The 17,563-nt window shown below is 37.8% G+C and overlaps 1 protein-coding gene across 6 annotated transcripts in view; it reads right to left on the bottom strand.

Annotated features, from left to right (window-relative positions):
- TDRD7 (tudor domain containing 7) overlaps positions 1–17,563 on the bottom strand; it is a 73,890-nt gene that overhangs the window by 41,843 nt on the left and 14,484 nt on the right. For 4 of the 6 annotated variants that reach the window (XM_040481755.1, XM_040481754.1, XM_040481757.1 and 1 more), the window contains 4 exons: positions 15,824–16,036; positions 12,670–12,811; positions 11,491–11,704; positions 517–590 (listed from right to left, as the gene is read on the bottom strand). In XM_040481755.1, the coding sequence (XP_040337689.1) occupies positions 517–590; positions 11,491–11,704; positions 12,670–12,811; positions 15,824–16,030 (637 nt within the window). In that variant the 5' untranslated portion in view covers positions 16,031–16,036. Of the gene's footprint in view, positions 1–516; positions 591–11,490; positions 11,705–12,669; positions 12,812–15,815; positions 16,037–17,563 lie in introns of those variants that run through there. The other 2 variants (XM_040481758.1, XM_040481759.1) reach the window with 2 other exon arrangements.

Genomic DNA, 17,563 nt, shown 5'->3' with positions numbered 1-17,563 from the left:
GTGCAATTTTAATCTTCAGATTCTTTGACCTTACTATGTTTCTTACTGTTTTCTTAACAGCTCTTTTGGATCTTCTAACCCAAGGAATCATTTGTATCATACTAAGATGCTTAGTGGTCACTGTGTATAGTTTAGGGTCCCAGCTTTTAAAAATGGTGGAGTATCTGAAACTATTTTCTGAGTTGAAACCTCATATTTATGTGCTTTACATCTTATCCTCTGAAGAGTAAGAGGGTGACAAGGCACATAAGTATCTCTTGGTGACACATGGAGCAAAACAGAACTCATCTAATATGCGGAAGGCCTTATGTCAGAATAATGATATCCCTGGAGGTACTATTTTCTCTTTAGATCACTTCAATTCATAATTTAAAGAAATGAGGAAAGAGGGGAAGAAAGATAATAAATAGGATAGGGTGAGAGCAAATGCGAACAGCCACCACCAGATATTTTTCTTGGGGTTCTAAGGCTCTAGAAGCTGAAATGTATCATGAAGATAATGTTTAGAAAACATACCATTTATTTCCTTAGCACAGGTTCTTGAGAGATGCATCTGAAAAGGTGGTGGGAGGGACGCCTTTGGGCTAAACCTAAGGTGTTAAAAAAAAAAGTAAGTTAAAATTCAAACATCAAAGCCTATGCCAAGTTTTAAGCACTGTGCTTTTCATTTAAAGTTTCTGTGGCACTGAATAGCAAAAGAAGTCATTAGAATATTTCAAAATGAGCAAAAATGAAAATGATACTGGTATTAACTTTCATGTGTCATATTAGAGAAAATGTGTTAAAAGCTAAATTTAAACTAGGACTTTAAGAGAACATGGAAGTTAGATTTCCAATTAATCACCTTTAAGGGACCGGCAATACAAAATAAATAAAACCATGCAAAGAATAAGTAGTTGATCACAAAGAATATTTTGGAATATAACCAAAAAATGAAGGAATTATACAACCAGATACTGAAGTGAGTTATAAAGTTACAACATTTATAATACTTAAACAGATAAGTAAAATGATACAGAGCTTAGAAACACTCAATTGACGCTGTATCTTAGCACATGAGAAAGGTGGCATTCCGAACCACAGAGGGACTGTTCAAGTAGCAAGTTAGAAAAGAAAAAGCATTGTCTCCCTACACTTCATACACTCAGCAAAATAATTTTTATATGAATTACATTGGATATACATAGGAAGATTTTTCCAAATATGAGGACAATGAAACCAGACAGACAGACAGACACACACACACACACACACACACACACACACACACACCACACTCATATATGTTCATGTCAGTCTCCCTCACTAGGCTCCAAGTGTCTTAATAACCTGTTCCCAGAGCCTAGGGCAGTGCTTGGTACTTGCAAAAGGCAGTGAATGTTGTAGGAATGAATAGGATGATTGAATCAACCTTTGAGTACATCTTGCCCAGCAGTGGGTATGAAACTAGAACAGGTGACAATGACACAACATACATATTTCCAACTTTTAGACAGTATGGAATACTCTAAAAATTAGGTGAATTCTTTGGAATAAAGAACATCTCCTCATAATACTTTAATTCTACAAGAAATTATTAAATGGTAGGCTACCAATACAACTTATTTAATATATGATGCTATGCAACTATAAGAACATCATGTTTACATATTAATACATCTAGGTAATAATGGAAGATGCCAAAAACATATCCAACTTCTATTTTTAGAGAACTGGCAGGGAGACAGCCCTCTTTTCCCTTGCACCAGAGCCCTAAAGTTGTAAACTGGAACCCTCCTCTGCTTGGAGTCAGCTGTGAGGGCTCTATTAGCAGGCAGAGGCTTATGAGCAAAGAGGGAGCACAGAGAGATTATGGCAGGGGCTGATATGGCTCAGGCATAGGTAGGTCTGATGGATGGGACAGAAAACAGTTGACATAGCAAAAGAAAGATTTCAAGGGAAACTGCAGGGACATGTGAAAAACAAACATAATAAGATGAAAGTGGTCCAACCAGTCTTATAAAAGTATAAAAAATTTATTATTTTGTATTTTAAAAGACAAATTATTAAGTATTTTAAAAGACAAATACTTAGACTGGTCCAAAAAACACCCTATCGAATCTAAACATACGCCATTTATTAGAGACACATTCTTACCCTACAAACACTTATTTCAGGACCTACTATGAGCTGGGCATGGGCAGACAGGAATTATATACAATTAAACAAGAGAAACACACCCCTATCTCATCATGGACTATATGTACAGTTGAGAAAACCAACTGTAGTAAGCTGCTATGACATGGCCCCCAGTGATTCTTGCCTCCTGGTGGCCAAGCCACAGCCTTATATAACCTCATTCCCTTGAGTAACTTGCTTCTAACCAACAGAATATTTCAAGGCTGAGGGGATTACAAATGATGAGATTACAAATCCCCCCTCTCCCCCCGCCCCAGCATAATCTCTTCCTTGCTGGCTTTGATGAAGCCAATGGCCACATTGGGAAGGCCTATGTGGTAAGAAATTGAAGGTGGTCTTTGGCCAACAGCCAGGAAATCAAGCACTGAGGGAAAAAATGAAAGTGATTTGGCCAACAAGCATGTGTGTCAGCCCAGAGGCAGATTCTTGCTCAGTTCACCCCATCCATGGCCAATACCCACAGCAGCCTCATAAGAGACTGAAGCAGAGGACCTAGCTAAGCAGTACCAGATACATGACCCACAGGAATTAGGAAATAATAATTAGGTGTTGTGAGCTGCTAGATTTGTATAACCTCTTACACAAAAATAGGTAATAATGCACTGACAAAATCTCTAAGAACAAAACCTACTAAGTGCTATGATAGTGGCAATAAGTGTAATAAAAGCACATGTTAGAAGAAACCAAATCAGCAGTAGAAAGAGGAGGAAGTAGAGAGTAAAGGTTATTAACACCTTATAAAGTTATAATAATCTGAATCGTTTGGCACAGCAAAAGAATTAGACAGGGAATTAATGATTCTGAATGAAAAGGCCAGAAACCAAGTCATATATTTATAACAATTTACAATGGGTAAAGACAGCATTTTAAACCAGCATGGAAAGAAAAAAAATATGTAATAACTGGTATTAGGACATCTGGCTAACAAGACTGCTAACTCTCATGATATACAACCACATAAATTCTGGATTAAAGATTTAATGAAACCATAAAAATTCTAAAAGAAAACAGAAGACCTATTATATAGTATTGGGGTAAAAATGCTTTTCTAAGCATAATACCTAAAGACAGAAGCCACAAAGGAACAGATTGGTAGATTTAGTTAGATAAAAAAATATAAAATTTTAAAGTTTTTGTATAGTGGAAATACAAAAATTAAATAAACTGAGGAAATATTGCCAACATATTACAAAGGGTCAACATCCTTAATTTATAAATTATTTTTACAAATAAGAAAGAAAAAAGAAATAACCAACAGAAAGTTTGTACAAAGGGCAAAGACACGTAATTCATAAAAGATCTATAAATGGTCAAGTAAACATATGACAAAATTATAACCCCGTTAAGAATGAAAGTCAAAGAAATAGAAATTAAAATATAGGTATATTTTTTCACCTTTTGGCATCAACTGAAAAAGTGGTGCCCAGTACTGGCAGGGGTACAAGTAAATAATCACTTCCATATGCTTCTAGAATATAATTGGTATAATCTGTGTAGAGCACAAATTAGTAATAGCTTTAGAATGTATACCCTCTTACCCTTTTCCTACCAATTTATTCTAAGGAACTAGTCGTGAATATACACAAGGACTGTTCTACAACTATGTTTCATTGTAGAATTGCTTACAATAGTGGAAATAATTTATATTCAGCAATAGGAGGCTGGACAATGGATCTCCCTGACATTAAAAATGATAATGTACTAGTATACTTAATCATGTGGGTTAACAATATATTATTACTTTAAAAAAAAAAAAACTTTTTAAATGTTTATTTATTTTTGAGAGAGGGAGAGAGAGTGTGAGTCGGGGAGGGACAGAGGGAGACACAGAATCAGAAGCAGGCTCCAGGCTCCGAGCTGTCAGCACAGAGCCCGATGCGGGGCTCGAACTCACAGACTGTGAGATCATAACCTGAGACAAAGTCGGACGCTTAACCGATGGAGCCACCCAGGCACCCCAATATATTACCTTTTAAAACAGGTTATAAAATAGCAAGATATAGCAAGAGCCCATTTGTATTTTTAAAAATTTATATATCCACAACTTTTAAATGTTTACATTTATGTTTAAACGTTTTATATATCCACAACTTTTAAATGTTTACATTTATGTTTGGATTAGAGGCAATTTTTTTAAGTTTATTTATTTATTTTGAGAGAGAGAGAGAACATGAGCAAGGGAGGGGCACAGAGAGAGGGAGAGAGAGAATTCCAAGCTCAATCCCACAAACTGTGAGATCATGACCCGAACCGAGATCAAGAGTCCAATGCTTAACCAACTGAGCTACCCAGGTGCTCCGGATTAGAGGCAATTTTTTTTTTTTTTAATTTTTTTTTTCAACGTTTATTTATTTTTGGGACAGAGAGAGACAGAGCATGAACGGGGGAGGGGCAGAGAGAGAGGGAGACACAGAATCGGAAACAGGCTCCAGGCTCTGAGCCATCAGCCCAGAGCCTGATGCGGGTCTCGAACTCATGGACCACGAGATCGTGACCTGGCTGAAGTCGGACTCTTAACCGACTGCGCCACCCAGGCGCCCCTAGAGGCAATTTTAAAAATTCCTTTTACTTCTTTACACTTTGCAAATTTTCTATGCCATACACATAGTATTTTTACAATCAGAGCCAAGCAATAAATGTATTTTAGAAAATACTTCCTACAAATATTTAGCACATACTAAACATACAACAGTTTTAAACATATGCAAAGAAGCAGAAACCAACAACAAATTCACATTTATTTAGCTTAATACTTGAAAGATGCCTTTTCAATCATAGTGCCTGTTGGTTAGTGCCAAACAGCCATTTGTTCCTATCCAAAGTCCATGATCTTACTCACTACAATATACACACAGTAATTTCTTCTCTTTCTAGGCCTAATGGGAATCTTGAACTTCAGTACCATATTTATCTGTGTTTTATGGATAAATACATTAAATACCTCATTTAGTAATCTTATCACTTTAATAAAAATACCATGGTTATATATTATATTATTTTAGATATACACATTTCCTTCCCTCATATAAACCAGAGAAATCACAAATCAATCATATATCCTTACTCCTGACCCCTCTTTGTATTTTACTGGACACATGATAAACTTAGATTGATGCCTACAATATCAGAAAATATCAGCTATGTTATTTTTCTAGAACCCTTTCAGTTTGTTAACTGGCAGGCATGAATTCTTGACCAAAGATCCTGAGAAGGGGCTTCTGAGGTCCATGAATCTCTTGAATATACAAAGATGTATGTATATGTGTACACATATATTTTTCTGGGAAAATCATTTATACCTTTTATCAGCTTCCCAAAAGATTTGGTGACCCTCCAAATGTTAAGTTAATAATAGTTTTTACTACTTACTCTTACTGCTCATGTATTTTATAAGTAGATAAAACAGCTTTTGCTCTTGTTCTATTTTTGGTAAGAGTAATTTTTTTTTTTGATTTTATAATCCAAGGGATGCACATAATAGCTGCCACCAGGTGGTATTTAGATTCCTCTTAAAAGGATTCTTTCAATTTGTATTATGCTCTTAAAAAAAAAGGTTTGATGAAGATGTTTTATGACATCTTTAACAGTTTAAAGTAGTCTGTAACATAACCTATGTAAAGCAAGACAGCTGAAGACAGCTAGGTGTATAGTTTTAGAAATTATTGTACAAGATATTCTACCATATGAAATTTGAAATTTTTACAGTGAAAGGCAAAAGATAAAAGGATATATTAATTCTCAAAACTAAAACCATACAAATAAGGCTTTTGCTATCCCTTTTTTAACTTTTTACACTTTTTAAAAATTTTTTAAAGTTTTTATTTATTTATTTTTGAGAGACAGAGAGAGCGAGCAGGGGAGGGGCAGAAAAAGAGGGACAGAGAGGGAATCCCAAGCAAGCTACACACTGCCAACGCAGAGCCCGATGTGGGGCTCAAATTCATGAACCGTGAGATCATGACCTGAGCCAAAACCAAGAGCTGGATGCTTACCCGACTGAGCTACCCAGGTGCCCCTACACTTGATTCTTATTAAACAACATGAGTTTGAACTACACAGGTCCACCAGATGCATATTTTTTTGACAAACACAGTACAGTATTGTAAATGTATTTTCTCTTATGATTTCCTTAAAAATATTTTCTTTTTTGCTCATTTTATTGTAAGAATACAATGTATAATACATATAATACACAAAATATGTGTTAACCTACTGTTTATATTATCAGTAAAGCTTTTGGTCAACAGTAGGCTATTAGCAGTCAAACTGGGGGGGGGGCTCAAAAGTTGTATGTGTATTTCTGACTGTATGTGGGGTTAGCACACCTAACTCCATGTTGATGGTATTCAGGGTCAACTGTATTCTGAAATACTTTTAAGTTCATGGGGAGTTGCAAAAAATATACATAGAGGTCACATGCACCCTTCACCCAGTTTCCCCCAATGGTAACATCTTTGCATAGTACATCAGCAAAACCAGGCAACTGACATTGGTATAATCCAGAACTTATTCAAACTTCACCAGTTTTGCATGTATGCGCATGGGCATGTGTGTGTGTCTGTGTGCATGTGGTTCTGTGAAATTTTACCACATATATAGATCCTTGTAACCACCACTGTAATCAATAATTTATTGGTTATAATCATCAGACTATAATCATTATAATCACAACTGTCCCATCACAAGGCCCCTTCTTGCTATACCTTTATAGCCACACCCTTCCAACTTCCTAAACCCCTAACATTTGGCAAACACTTATCTGTTCTCCATCTCTACAATTTTGTCATTTCAAGAATGTTATATAAATAGAATCAACACAGCATGTAGCATTTTTGATACTGGCTTCTTTCACAGAGCAGAATTCCCTTGAAATCCACCAAAGTTGCTGTGTTATTAATAGTTTGTTCCTTTTTATTGCTAAGTATTCTGTGGTCTGAATGTACTACAGTCTGTTGAATCATTCACCTACTAAAGGACACTGGGGTTGTTTTCAGTTTTGGACTATTATGAATGAAGTTACTATGAACATTTGTGTACAGGTTTTTATATGAATATAAGTTTTCATTTCTCTGGGATAAATGCCCAGGAGTGCAACTGCTGGATCATGTGATAGCTGCATGTTTAGTAGCTTTTGTTTTTTAATGAAATTTCCCAAACCGTTTTCTAGAGTAGCTATTAATTTTACATTTTCAACAGCAATGTACAATTGGTCCAGTTTCTCTGCATCCTTGCCAGCGTTCAGTATTATCACTATTTTTTACTTTAGTCATTCTGATAGGTGTGTCATGATGATATCTCATTTTAATATGCGTTCCCATGATGGCTAATGAAGTTGAACATCTTTTCATGCATTTTTACATTTAAAGTGATTAAACTTACATTGAAAGTAATTAGTCAAACCCAACACCCCAAAAACCAAATAATCCAGTTAAGAATTGGCAGAAGACATGAATAGACATTTTTCCAAAGAAGACATCCAGATGGCTAACAGACACATGAAAAGATGCTCAACATCACTCATCATCAGGGAAATGCACATCAAAATCACAATGAGATACTGCCTCATACCCATCAGAATGGCAAAAATTAACAACACAGGAAACAACAGATGTCGATGAGAATGCTGTTAGTGGGAATGCAAACTGGCACAGTTACTCTGGAAAATAGTATGGAGGTTCCTCAAAAAGTTAAAAATAGAACTACCCTACAACCCAGCAATCACACTATTAGGTATTTATCCAAAGGACACAAAAATACAGATTCGAAATGGTACATGCACCCTGATGTTTACAGCAGCATTATCAACAATAGCCAAACTATGGAAAGAGCCCAAATGTCCACCAACTGAGGAATAAAGAAAAAGTGGTATAGGGGCGCCTGGGTGGCTCAGTTGGTTAAGCGTCTGACTTTGGCTCAGGTCATAATCTCACAGTTTGTGGGTTCAAGCCCTGCATCAGGCTCTGTGCTGACAGCTCAGAGCCTGGAACCTGCTTCAGATTCTGTGTCTCCCTCTCTCTCTGCCCTTCCCCTGTTTGATCACTCTGTATATCACTTTGTATAGCTTTCCTACTAGTTGGTTTAAGCATTCCAATATATATATACAACATCACATTCCATTGGTATCAATGTTTTACTACTTTAAGTGTACAAACCTTACTTCCATTTAGGTCTCCTCTCCTCCCCCCAATTTTGCAAATTTAATTAAGTTCTCTATATATGTTGAGCACTTATCAGATAGTGTTATAATTTTTGTTTCAACCTAGTATGATTTAAGAAACTCATAAGAAGGATAATCTTACATTTACACCTGTTTTTACCAGTTCTGCTCTTTCCTTTCTGAAATTCCAAGCCCATCTTATATTATTTATTTTCTCTTGACAGAACTTCCTTTAGCCACTCTTATTTAAGAGTAGGTCAACTAGTGACAAATTCTCTTAGTTTTCTTTCATCTGAGAATGTCTTTATTTCCCTTTCATTCCTGTTGTATATTTTTCCTGGATATAGAATTTATGGTTTTTTCTTTCAGCACAAGAAAAATGTGCTGTTTCCTTCCTTCAGGGTTCCTCCATGGTCATAGATGAGAAATCCACTGTCATTAAAACTGGTAATCTCCTATAAGTGATGTGTCATTTCTTGCTGTTTTTAAGATGTTTTGTCTTTAGCTTTTGGAAGTTTAATATGATGTGTCTTCATGTGGGTTTCTTGGATCTTTTTTAGGATTCTCTGAACTCTTGAATCTGTAGGTTTATATCCTTAGCCACATTTGAGAAGTTTTCAGCCATTTTGTGTTCAAATACTCTTTCAGCCCCACTCTTTCTCTCCTCCCAAGACACTGATAATACAAATGTTAGATCTTTTCTTATTTTCCCCCACATATTCCTAAGGCTCTGCTAGGTGTTTTATTTCCAAAGGCCCCTCAGGCTTTGGTAGGTGTTCTTTTGTTTGTTTTGTTTTTGAAGGAAGTCTATTTACTCTGTTGGTCAGATTGTGTAATTTCTATTGCTCTATCTTTGAGTTCATGGATTCTTCCCTCTGTCGTATTCATTCTGTTGTTGAGCTTACCCAGTGAGTTTTTTAGTTTGGTGTTCCATTTTTTTAATACTACAGTTTCCATTTCATTCTTTTTTATATGTTCTACTTCTTTGGTGAATTTTCTTTTTTTTCCATTTTGCCCCCCCAAATTCTTTTCATTTGCTCATTGAAGCATTTTAGGAGAGCTGCTGTAAAATTCTTGCCAGATAATTCCAACATCTGACTGATCTTGCTCTTGGCATTTGTCAACTGCCTTTTCTCATTCAAGTTGTCATTATCCTGGTTCTTAGTATAACAAGTGACTTTTTATTGTATCCTGGACATTTGGACATATGTTAGGAAACTATTAATCCAATTTTAAAGCCCTATTTTAGCAGGCAATCACCTGCTTAGGTTTAGCACACAGCTCCTGGCCCACATTTGTAGCTGTAGTTCCAATGATAACTGATTTTTCAGAGCCCTTATGGGCTAACTTAAATTTACTTGTTGCTGTTGGGGCTCCTTCTTGATCAGGTGCTGCCCACAGGAACAGAATGCACTTCCCTGGATCTAATGCTGCCAGGTGAAAGAGGGTGAGAACACACTAGGCTGTAGGTCAGAAAGCACGATCTCGGGCCTGCTCTTTGGGCATCTTGGTGCTAGCACAGCCCCCTCTCAATCACTGCTGGTCCTACCTGGAGGAATGGAAGGCACTTACCTGGGTTGCCCATTGCCAGTAAGAGATGGGTAGGAGACACCAGACCATGGGGTAGAGAATGTTCTCCTGGGCCCACAATCCAGTATGTCTTGGTTTTGTTGTCATTTTATAGATTCAATTCAAAATGGGAACTTGAAATGGAGGCATGGAAGCAGAGGAGACAGTGGTACCTCAGTCACATGCTGGCCCTAACTAGTGCTTTGGGTCAAGATCCAAGTTCTAACTATGTATTTTCTAGACCTTATCAAAATTATAACTAACCATAAATAGCACTAAATATATACCATTATAAAAAATTTTAACTAAGTTAAAAAAAATAATTCTAAATATTCTAGTATAGTAGGGGGAGTGCTGGGGTGGGGGAGGTGTAGCTTTTACACAAAATGGAATATTTGAACACCGATTTAAAGGGATATAACATGGGGCGCCTGGGTGGCTCAGTCAGTTAAGTGTCTGACTTTTGATTTCGGCTCAGGTCATGATCTCACGGTTTTGTGAATCCAAGCCCCACATCGGGTTCTGTGCTGACAGTGCAGAGCCTGCTTGGGATTCTCTCTACCCCCACCCCCACCCCTTCCCCTGCTCATGTTTTCTCTCTCTCTCTCTCTCTCTCAAAATAAATAAACTTAAAAAATAATACAACAAAATTTGTTTTATAAAGGCACAAAAAGAAGGAAAGAATGGGATACTCATTCATCTATATCAGGAGTTGGTAAATGTTTCCTGTAAAAGTGTCCACTAGTGCATATTTTAGGTTTGGCAGGCCATAATGTCTCTGCACAACTACTTAACTGCAGTTGCGCAAAGGAAATCACAGACAATGATATAAACAAAGGGATGTGGCTTTGTTTCAATAAAACTTTATTTACACAAAACAGTCAATGGGCCAGATTTAGCCCGTGGGTCATAGTTTGCTGACCTGAATTACCTTACAAAAAGTATAAGATTTAAAGCCGAAAAGGAACTTTGAGGTCACCTAGTTTAACATTTTCATTCAACAAACCACAACAACAAACCACAGCCCTAAAAGATGAAATCATTTCACTTGTTCACCTGGCTAATAAATGGCAGCACTCAAACTAGGATTTGAAGGTTGTGTTAATATTGCCAGTCGGATATGCTGATGCATGGATGTATGATTATAGGTATAATCATATAATATAATATAATATATATATATATATAAAATCTATATAATTATAGATATGATTATTGGAGCACAGTGGAATGTGCAAATCAAGAATGTTACCTAGAAGTTATAAAACTAATTATAAGAAAGGTTTTCAGAAAAAGTTGTAAGTTATCCTGAAATAGCATCTTAGAATAGCCTTCAAGAGCCTTTTCTTTTCCTGTGAGAGCTTTCAAAATGAATTTTACAAGGAGAAATTACCAACAATGTAGAGAAAATATAAAATGAAGATACTCAGACAATGACATTCAGGTAGCCAGGATGCATTTCTCTGCTACATGTGAACTTACATTAGGTAAAACAGAAAGTATTTCCTTCTTATCCGGAACGCTTTTAACATTTATTATCATAGATTCACCAAACTTCTCCTTTTAGCCAGACAAAGCCCAAATACCTGTTGCTGGTAGACATGGTCACATGTCTCTGCACTGGAACGTCTTTGAATACTTCACTTCCAGCAGTTGTGTGTAATGTGTAAGGCGGCATTTCAGCATCAGACTTAACTCCAAGAGAGTTTCCTCTGTCTCTTAGCAGTGTTGGATTAGGTTTTTTGCTGATAGAAAAATCTGAAGAAAATCCTGGTTGTCTGAGGGTTGCTTTTGGTTTTCCTGTGAAGTCAGGCATACATAATGGAATCAATTAGCTTCCCAAAAGCTTTGTGTCACTATGCCACTCCCCTGTCCAGATGTTTTCTGGGAGTCTCTATTCTCAGAATAGTTTGTACGAACACGAGGAAGTTGCCACTACAGGGTTTGTCAGTAGGGGAAGTAGACATTGGTATTCAGCAGATGAGATTTCTTCAAAACGTGGCTTCATCTGCTAAATTAGCCAGTTACCTTCCCTCTACTCACCAACCAACACTTCAGTGGCAGCCACCCCATGTTGCTATAAATGTAGCACACTCAGCCATATCTCAGGCCTCCCATTTCTTCTCCATCAATTGAAATTCTTCCCCTCATTCAAGATCTGGGTTCAATCCCCCTTTGCCATGAAGCCCTACATGGCCATTCTCCCATGACTGTTCCCTTGTCTAAAATGCTCACGGTGGCATTTGGGGGTCTACTCCTTCATATTATCATTGAACTATATCTTGAGAATTTAGTTTTAGAACTGATTAAAAGCTCTCTGAGATAATTGTTCAGTAAACACTGGCTAAGTTGCCTATAACACCTTTGTGTACAATATAATTCATGTTTTTCCAAAAATAGAGGATCTTAATATGAAAGACATGACTTGCTAAATAAGACATTAAATCATAGGTTCTTGGTTCATCCAACATTCTGGATGAGGCTTCCTCCCCTCAAAAACCTAAAAGAATAAAACAACACTTTGCCATAATAAGCTTAATTAAAACTGAATTATCTCACATTGTGTAATAACTTAGTGAGTCATGCTCATCATCTTCACTTCATTTCAAATGGAAATACAGTACTAGCTTTAAGATTTCCCTCTTGACCTATGAATGCTAACAAATATAGGTGTTTATCATGAATACAAGCAATATTTCCATAATTCCATATGACAATGTATTCATAGATAGGTTTAAAAATTTTAGCATGTGAAAAGACCTTACCTTCTAGAAAAAATGGCATAGTTTTCTTCACTCTCATCTGACAATTAACTTGCCGCCCAGTTTTCCTTTTAGAACTCCTCTGACGAGCCACAAGCTGAGCAATTCTTGCAGTTTCTGTGCAGGCCATGGCATAGCAGGTAATCTATTCACGAGAGGCAAGGTGAGAGGAGAAACATTTCTCAGATTCACTGCTGCCTAGAGGCTGATTTTTAAAAGTGGATCTTAGTGAGTTTACATGTTCCAACTCAAGCTGTATGCAAATATTCACATCCCTCTCTCTTTTTGATACTGTTAGAGCAAAATTACATTCTATAAGAGACATCAAGAATAGTCTAGCATTGGGGCGCCTGGGTGGCGCAGTCGGTTAAGCGTCCGACTTCAACCAGGTCACGATCTCGCGGTCCGTGAGTTCGAGCCCTGCGTCGGGCTCTGGGCTGATGGCTCGGAGCCTGGAGCCTGTTTCCGATTCTGTGTCTCCCTCTCTCTCTGCCCCTGCCCCGTTCATGCTCTGTCTCTCTCTGTCCCAAAAATAAATAAACGTTGAAAAAAAAAAAAAAGAATAGTCTAGCACATTGAATGATCTCTCCTCAAATTGAAAATTTCATTTATTCCTTAAACAAGTATTCGCTAAACATCTATAATGTGCTAGGTACTATGGGATTAACCAATGAACCAAAAGAAACCTGTGATCTGCACATATTATTTCATATAATCTGTGAGATATATTTTATTTTGATTTTATACATGGGAGAACAGAGGCTCAGGGAAGTTAAGCAACCTTCCCGAGTGACACAGCTAGGTTATCTCTCTGAATCCAAAGTAGGTACTCATGATCGCTATTTTTATTACCTCTCAAAGACAACCCAATCCTAATCTTGCCACTGAAACAGATTAGCTGGATGACTTGGGACAAAGCAGCTTAGCTCCCACATTGTAGTACACTCTCTCAGCTATAAAACAGGAGTGGGCTTAGATCTAGGGTTTTCAAACTGTTCATTGGTGCCACCAGATTCCATGAAGGTAACTCTGGAGCCTCACAGTGGCAGTGCGGTGAGGGCAAGGCAGGGCAAGCAGAGGCACTGATCCCTGAAGCACCTGCTTCAAACACAGCAGCTCAGCTTTTCATCTTTTAAAAAATTGGTGTGATATATGGGAGATTTTTTTCCAGTGTGTAGCATACTGGGACTAGATGGTCTCTAAAGCCACCTCTAGTGATAAAGGCTCTGGTTCTAAGTAGAAATCAAGAACAGGAAAGCAATGAGGCTTTACAAAAGCCAAGACATGCTCCTATTCTTTGGCCCGGTATTTCTATTCCTGAAAATATATTACACGAATATAACTGAAAAAAAAACTTTACATACCAAAATATGTGCAAGAGGGGTTATTTTAACTACCAAAACCTGGAAACAGTCAAAATGTCCATAAGAGGAGAACAGGGTTGAGTAAATTACAGCACAGTAACCATATGAGGCATTATTAATTCATGAGACATTTGATCATATATTCAAACACGTATTTATTAAGAACTATCTGGAGTTAAAAAACAATCATTCATCCTCAAGAAACTTATGAAGAAAAAGAGACACAAAGAGACTAAATAGAAAGCATTATGTTAAATGCTATATTGGATGTATTACAAAGTGTCAAGTAGACAGAAAGGGGGGCTTAAATCTGTCTAGAAGAATCAGGGATATTGAAGCAAGTTTTATTATTAATATAGTATTTAATTAATTTAGACATGATCCTTATAAAAATGATTACACACAGGTGAACCTTCCCTTTGATCACTCTCCTGATCCTTCTCCCCTGTTCCCTCCTCCATCCACTGCCTTCCCCATGCCCCCAAACAGAACAACTATTACAAGTTTGGGTAAGAAATACCCCAGATCTGTTATATCTATTTACCTATGTAGAAATGAACCCAGAAGAATATGCTGTTTGGTAAGGTGGGTGCTTTTTGTCTTTTGGACAATGGTTTGTCCATATCTTTCATACCATATATTGGGGAGATACCAGGGGGTGAAACTGCTGGGTCACAGGGTATGTGCAATAAAACATTTCATTGCTACCACCAAATTGCCATGCTCTATATAAAATATTCTTCCAGAGAAACTAAAAGATTTAAATAGTCTTATCATATTGGTGTGAAGGGTAGAACAGCCTAGAGAAAGAAGGGATTAAGGAGGACAAGGAGAATGGTAGGGAAGGCCTGTAATAATCAAAGTGTTGGGGCGCTCAGTGGCTCAGTCAGTTAAGCATCTGACTCTTGATATCAGCTCAGGTCATGCTCTCACAGTTCGTGAGTTCGAGCCCCACATCAGGCTCTGCACTGACAGTGTGGAGTCTGCTTGGGATTCCCTCTCTCCCTCTTTCTCTTCCCCTCCCCTGCTCATACTCTCTCTCTCTCTCTCATAATAAATAAATAGATAATAAACTTAAAAAATATTTTAAAAAAATCAAAGTGCTGAATGATCCACTAGAGACTCAACTAGGGTCCAGATAGTAGGAACAGATAGGAATGAGGTCAAACAATGAGAATTTAAGAGTATCTATTAGCTCTGATAATCAGGAGGTCATTAGTGACCTGAGCAAAAACAGTTGTAGCAGGTGTATAATGCATGGGTGCTGACACCTGGCATTTAGGTCTCCAGTACACTTATTTTGCTTGAATGCTAATGACTGGGTAAACTTTAAATTTTTTCATCTATAGTGACTAGAGTCTAAGTTTTACATCAAAAAGAATCTGAGGGATAAAACAAAAGACATCAGAATTTAGGCTGTGTCTTGGATGCTTTCTATCACTAACAATCTCAAACCACTTAGCTAATACTTTTCACTTTGACTTCTGTCCTAGTTAGGAGATTAGAAGTGCCAGGCAGGCAATTAAGAATTGGTCTGACTCTTGGGGCGCCTGAGTGGCTCAGTCGGTTGAGCGACCAACTTCGGCTCAGGTCATGATCTCGCAGTGACGAGTTCAAGCCCCATGTCGGGCTCTGTGCTGACAGCTCAGAACCTGGAGCCTACTTCGGATTCTATGTCTCCCTTTCTCTCTGCCCCACCCCCACTCATGGCCTGTCTCTGTCTCAAAAATAAACATAAGAAGAGAAAAAAAAAGAATTGGTTTGACTCTTGACATGCACAATTACCTTCTTACCTCTCCAGATCTACTAGTCTCTATCCTCACAACTGCTGGCACACTTCTCAGATAGGCTTCTAGTGTTGGGTAACCTAACTGCTTAAAGGGAATCCAGTCTCCAGTCAAGGATCTGTACTCTCCTTGGAGGCGGGGTAATACTATTCCGTTCTTATGAGACTGCAGAACAGCTCGTAGCATTTTTGAAACCAGATCTGCTTCCAGCATCTTCACCTGTAAGAACACAATAGAAGGTTTCTATAATATGATTTATTAGTCTGTGAACTCATTCGAAGTTGTTAGGTTATCCCATCAATTGTTACTGAATACTTTCAATGCTGTTACAATACAGGGAGATTACTATGGTGGAGAAAAGCACAGAATACTATGAGAACACAGGGCAAGTCCAAGATGCACAAAGACTAATCTGGGGAGGGAAGATATCAGGGAAACGTTCCCAGAGGGGAGGTCTGAATGGAATCCTGAAGGACAGGAAGGAATCAGCCAGGCAAGGAGGAAAAGGGTGTGTGGTGGGGTGAGGATGGGGAGAGGTATCAGCCTCAAGTAAAGGGAATAGAAAGTTCAAAGGGCACAGAAGTCAGAGAGAAATAGATGGTTGATTCTGAGGAGTTCCAGGCAGTTAAGTGGCTGGACATGATTGAATGAAGACTCTAAGATTGTAAGTTGAGGACTGAAAGACGAGGATAAAAGAGGTGGGAAGAGGTGGGAAGAGGCAGACTCAGAAGAGACCCCTATATTATGTTTACATGTGTGCATTTTTGCCAAACATAATGTGGGGCCTTAGAAGAATTTTAAATAGGGGAATAAAGTGATCAGCTTTGCATTTTAGAAAGATAACTATTCAGTAGTGGAGAAGACAAATGGGAAGGAGAAAGACTAATGAGTTTGTAAGAACACTTGAAAATATGGAGGACTTAAAAACAGGAAGTTGGGAATAAACAAAAAATCAATTTGAGAAGTAATTAGGAGGTAGAATCAACAGAAATTGATTAACTGGTTTGGATTATGAGGGAGTTTCCAAGTTTCTGGCTCAGAAACACAGCAGACAGTAATGACCCACATTGAGATGGGGTAGAGGCAAGTTTGCAAGAGAAGAAAAGAGTGAATTCATCTGGGACATATGGAGGCTGGGATGCATGCAGGGCAGCCACACAGATATATTCATGAGGAACTCAGGTTAGAGGTCTGAACTGGGGATTTGTTGACCTTTAGCATATATATGGTATTTGGGGCCCAGGGAGTCAAAAATAAAGTTAAGGATGGACCTCTGTGGAAGGCTGTCATTAAGGGATAGGCAAGACAAAGAAGAACCTGTGAAAGAGTGACCAGAGATAGAAGTAGAAAAGGCAGAACTGGTGTCATATAAACAAAAAGAGGAAAGAACCAAGAAGAATAGTATATTCAAAAGCGTCATACCCAGCAGTCAAGTGAGAGAAAAATGAATTTTGGTACCTTGGAAACCTGTGGGGGCCCTGGCTAAGGGCCTTCAATAGTCAGTAATTCAATAGTCAGTAATTGGCATTTTTTAGGATTAACCACTCATATTTCCTCTGGACTGATAGTAAATAGAATGGTGATACATTCAGAGAATGGCATTCAAGAAACCAGGAAAAGCAGACTTAGAAAGGTAAGCTATGGACAACTTGTTAATTCCTCCTTCAACAGTGCTATCCAACAGAATTTTGTGCTGATGGAAATGTTTTACACCTGCACTGTTCAATACACGTGGTGACTGAGGAC

This window comes from Herpailurus yagouaroundi, unplaced genomic scaffold, assembly GCF_014898765.1.
Source record: "Herpailurus yagouaroundi ecotype Mexico unplaced genomic scaffold, PumYag 160, whole genome shotgun sequence".
Taxonomy (NCBI): Eukaryota; Metazoa; Chordata; class Mammalia; order Carnivora; family Felidae; genus Herpailurus; species Herpailurus yagouaroundi.
This window is presented reverse-complemented; position numbering and strand designations above follow the sequence as displayed.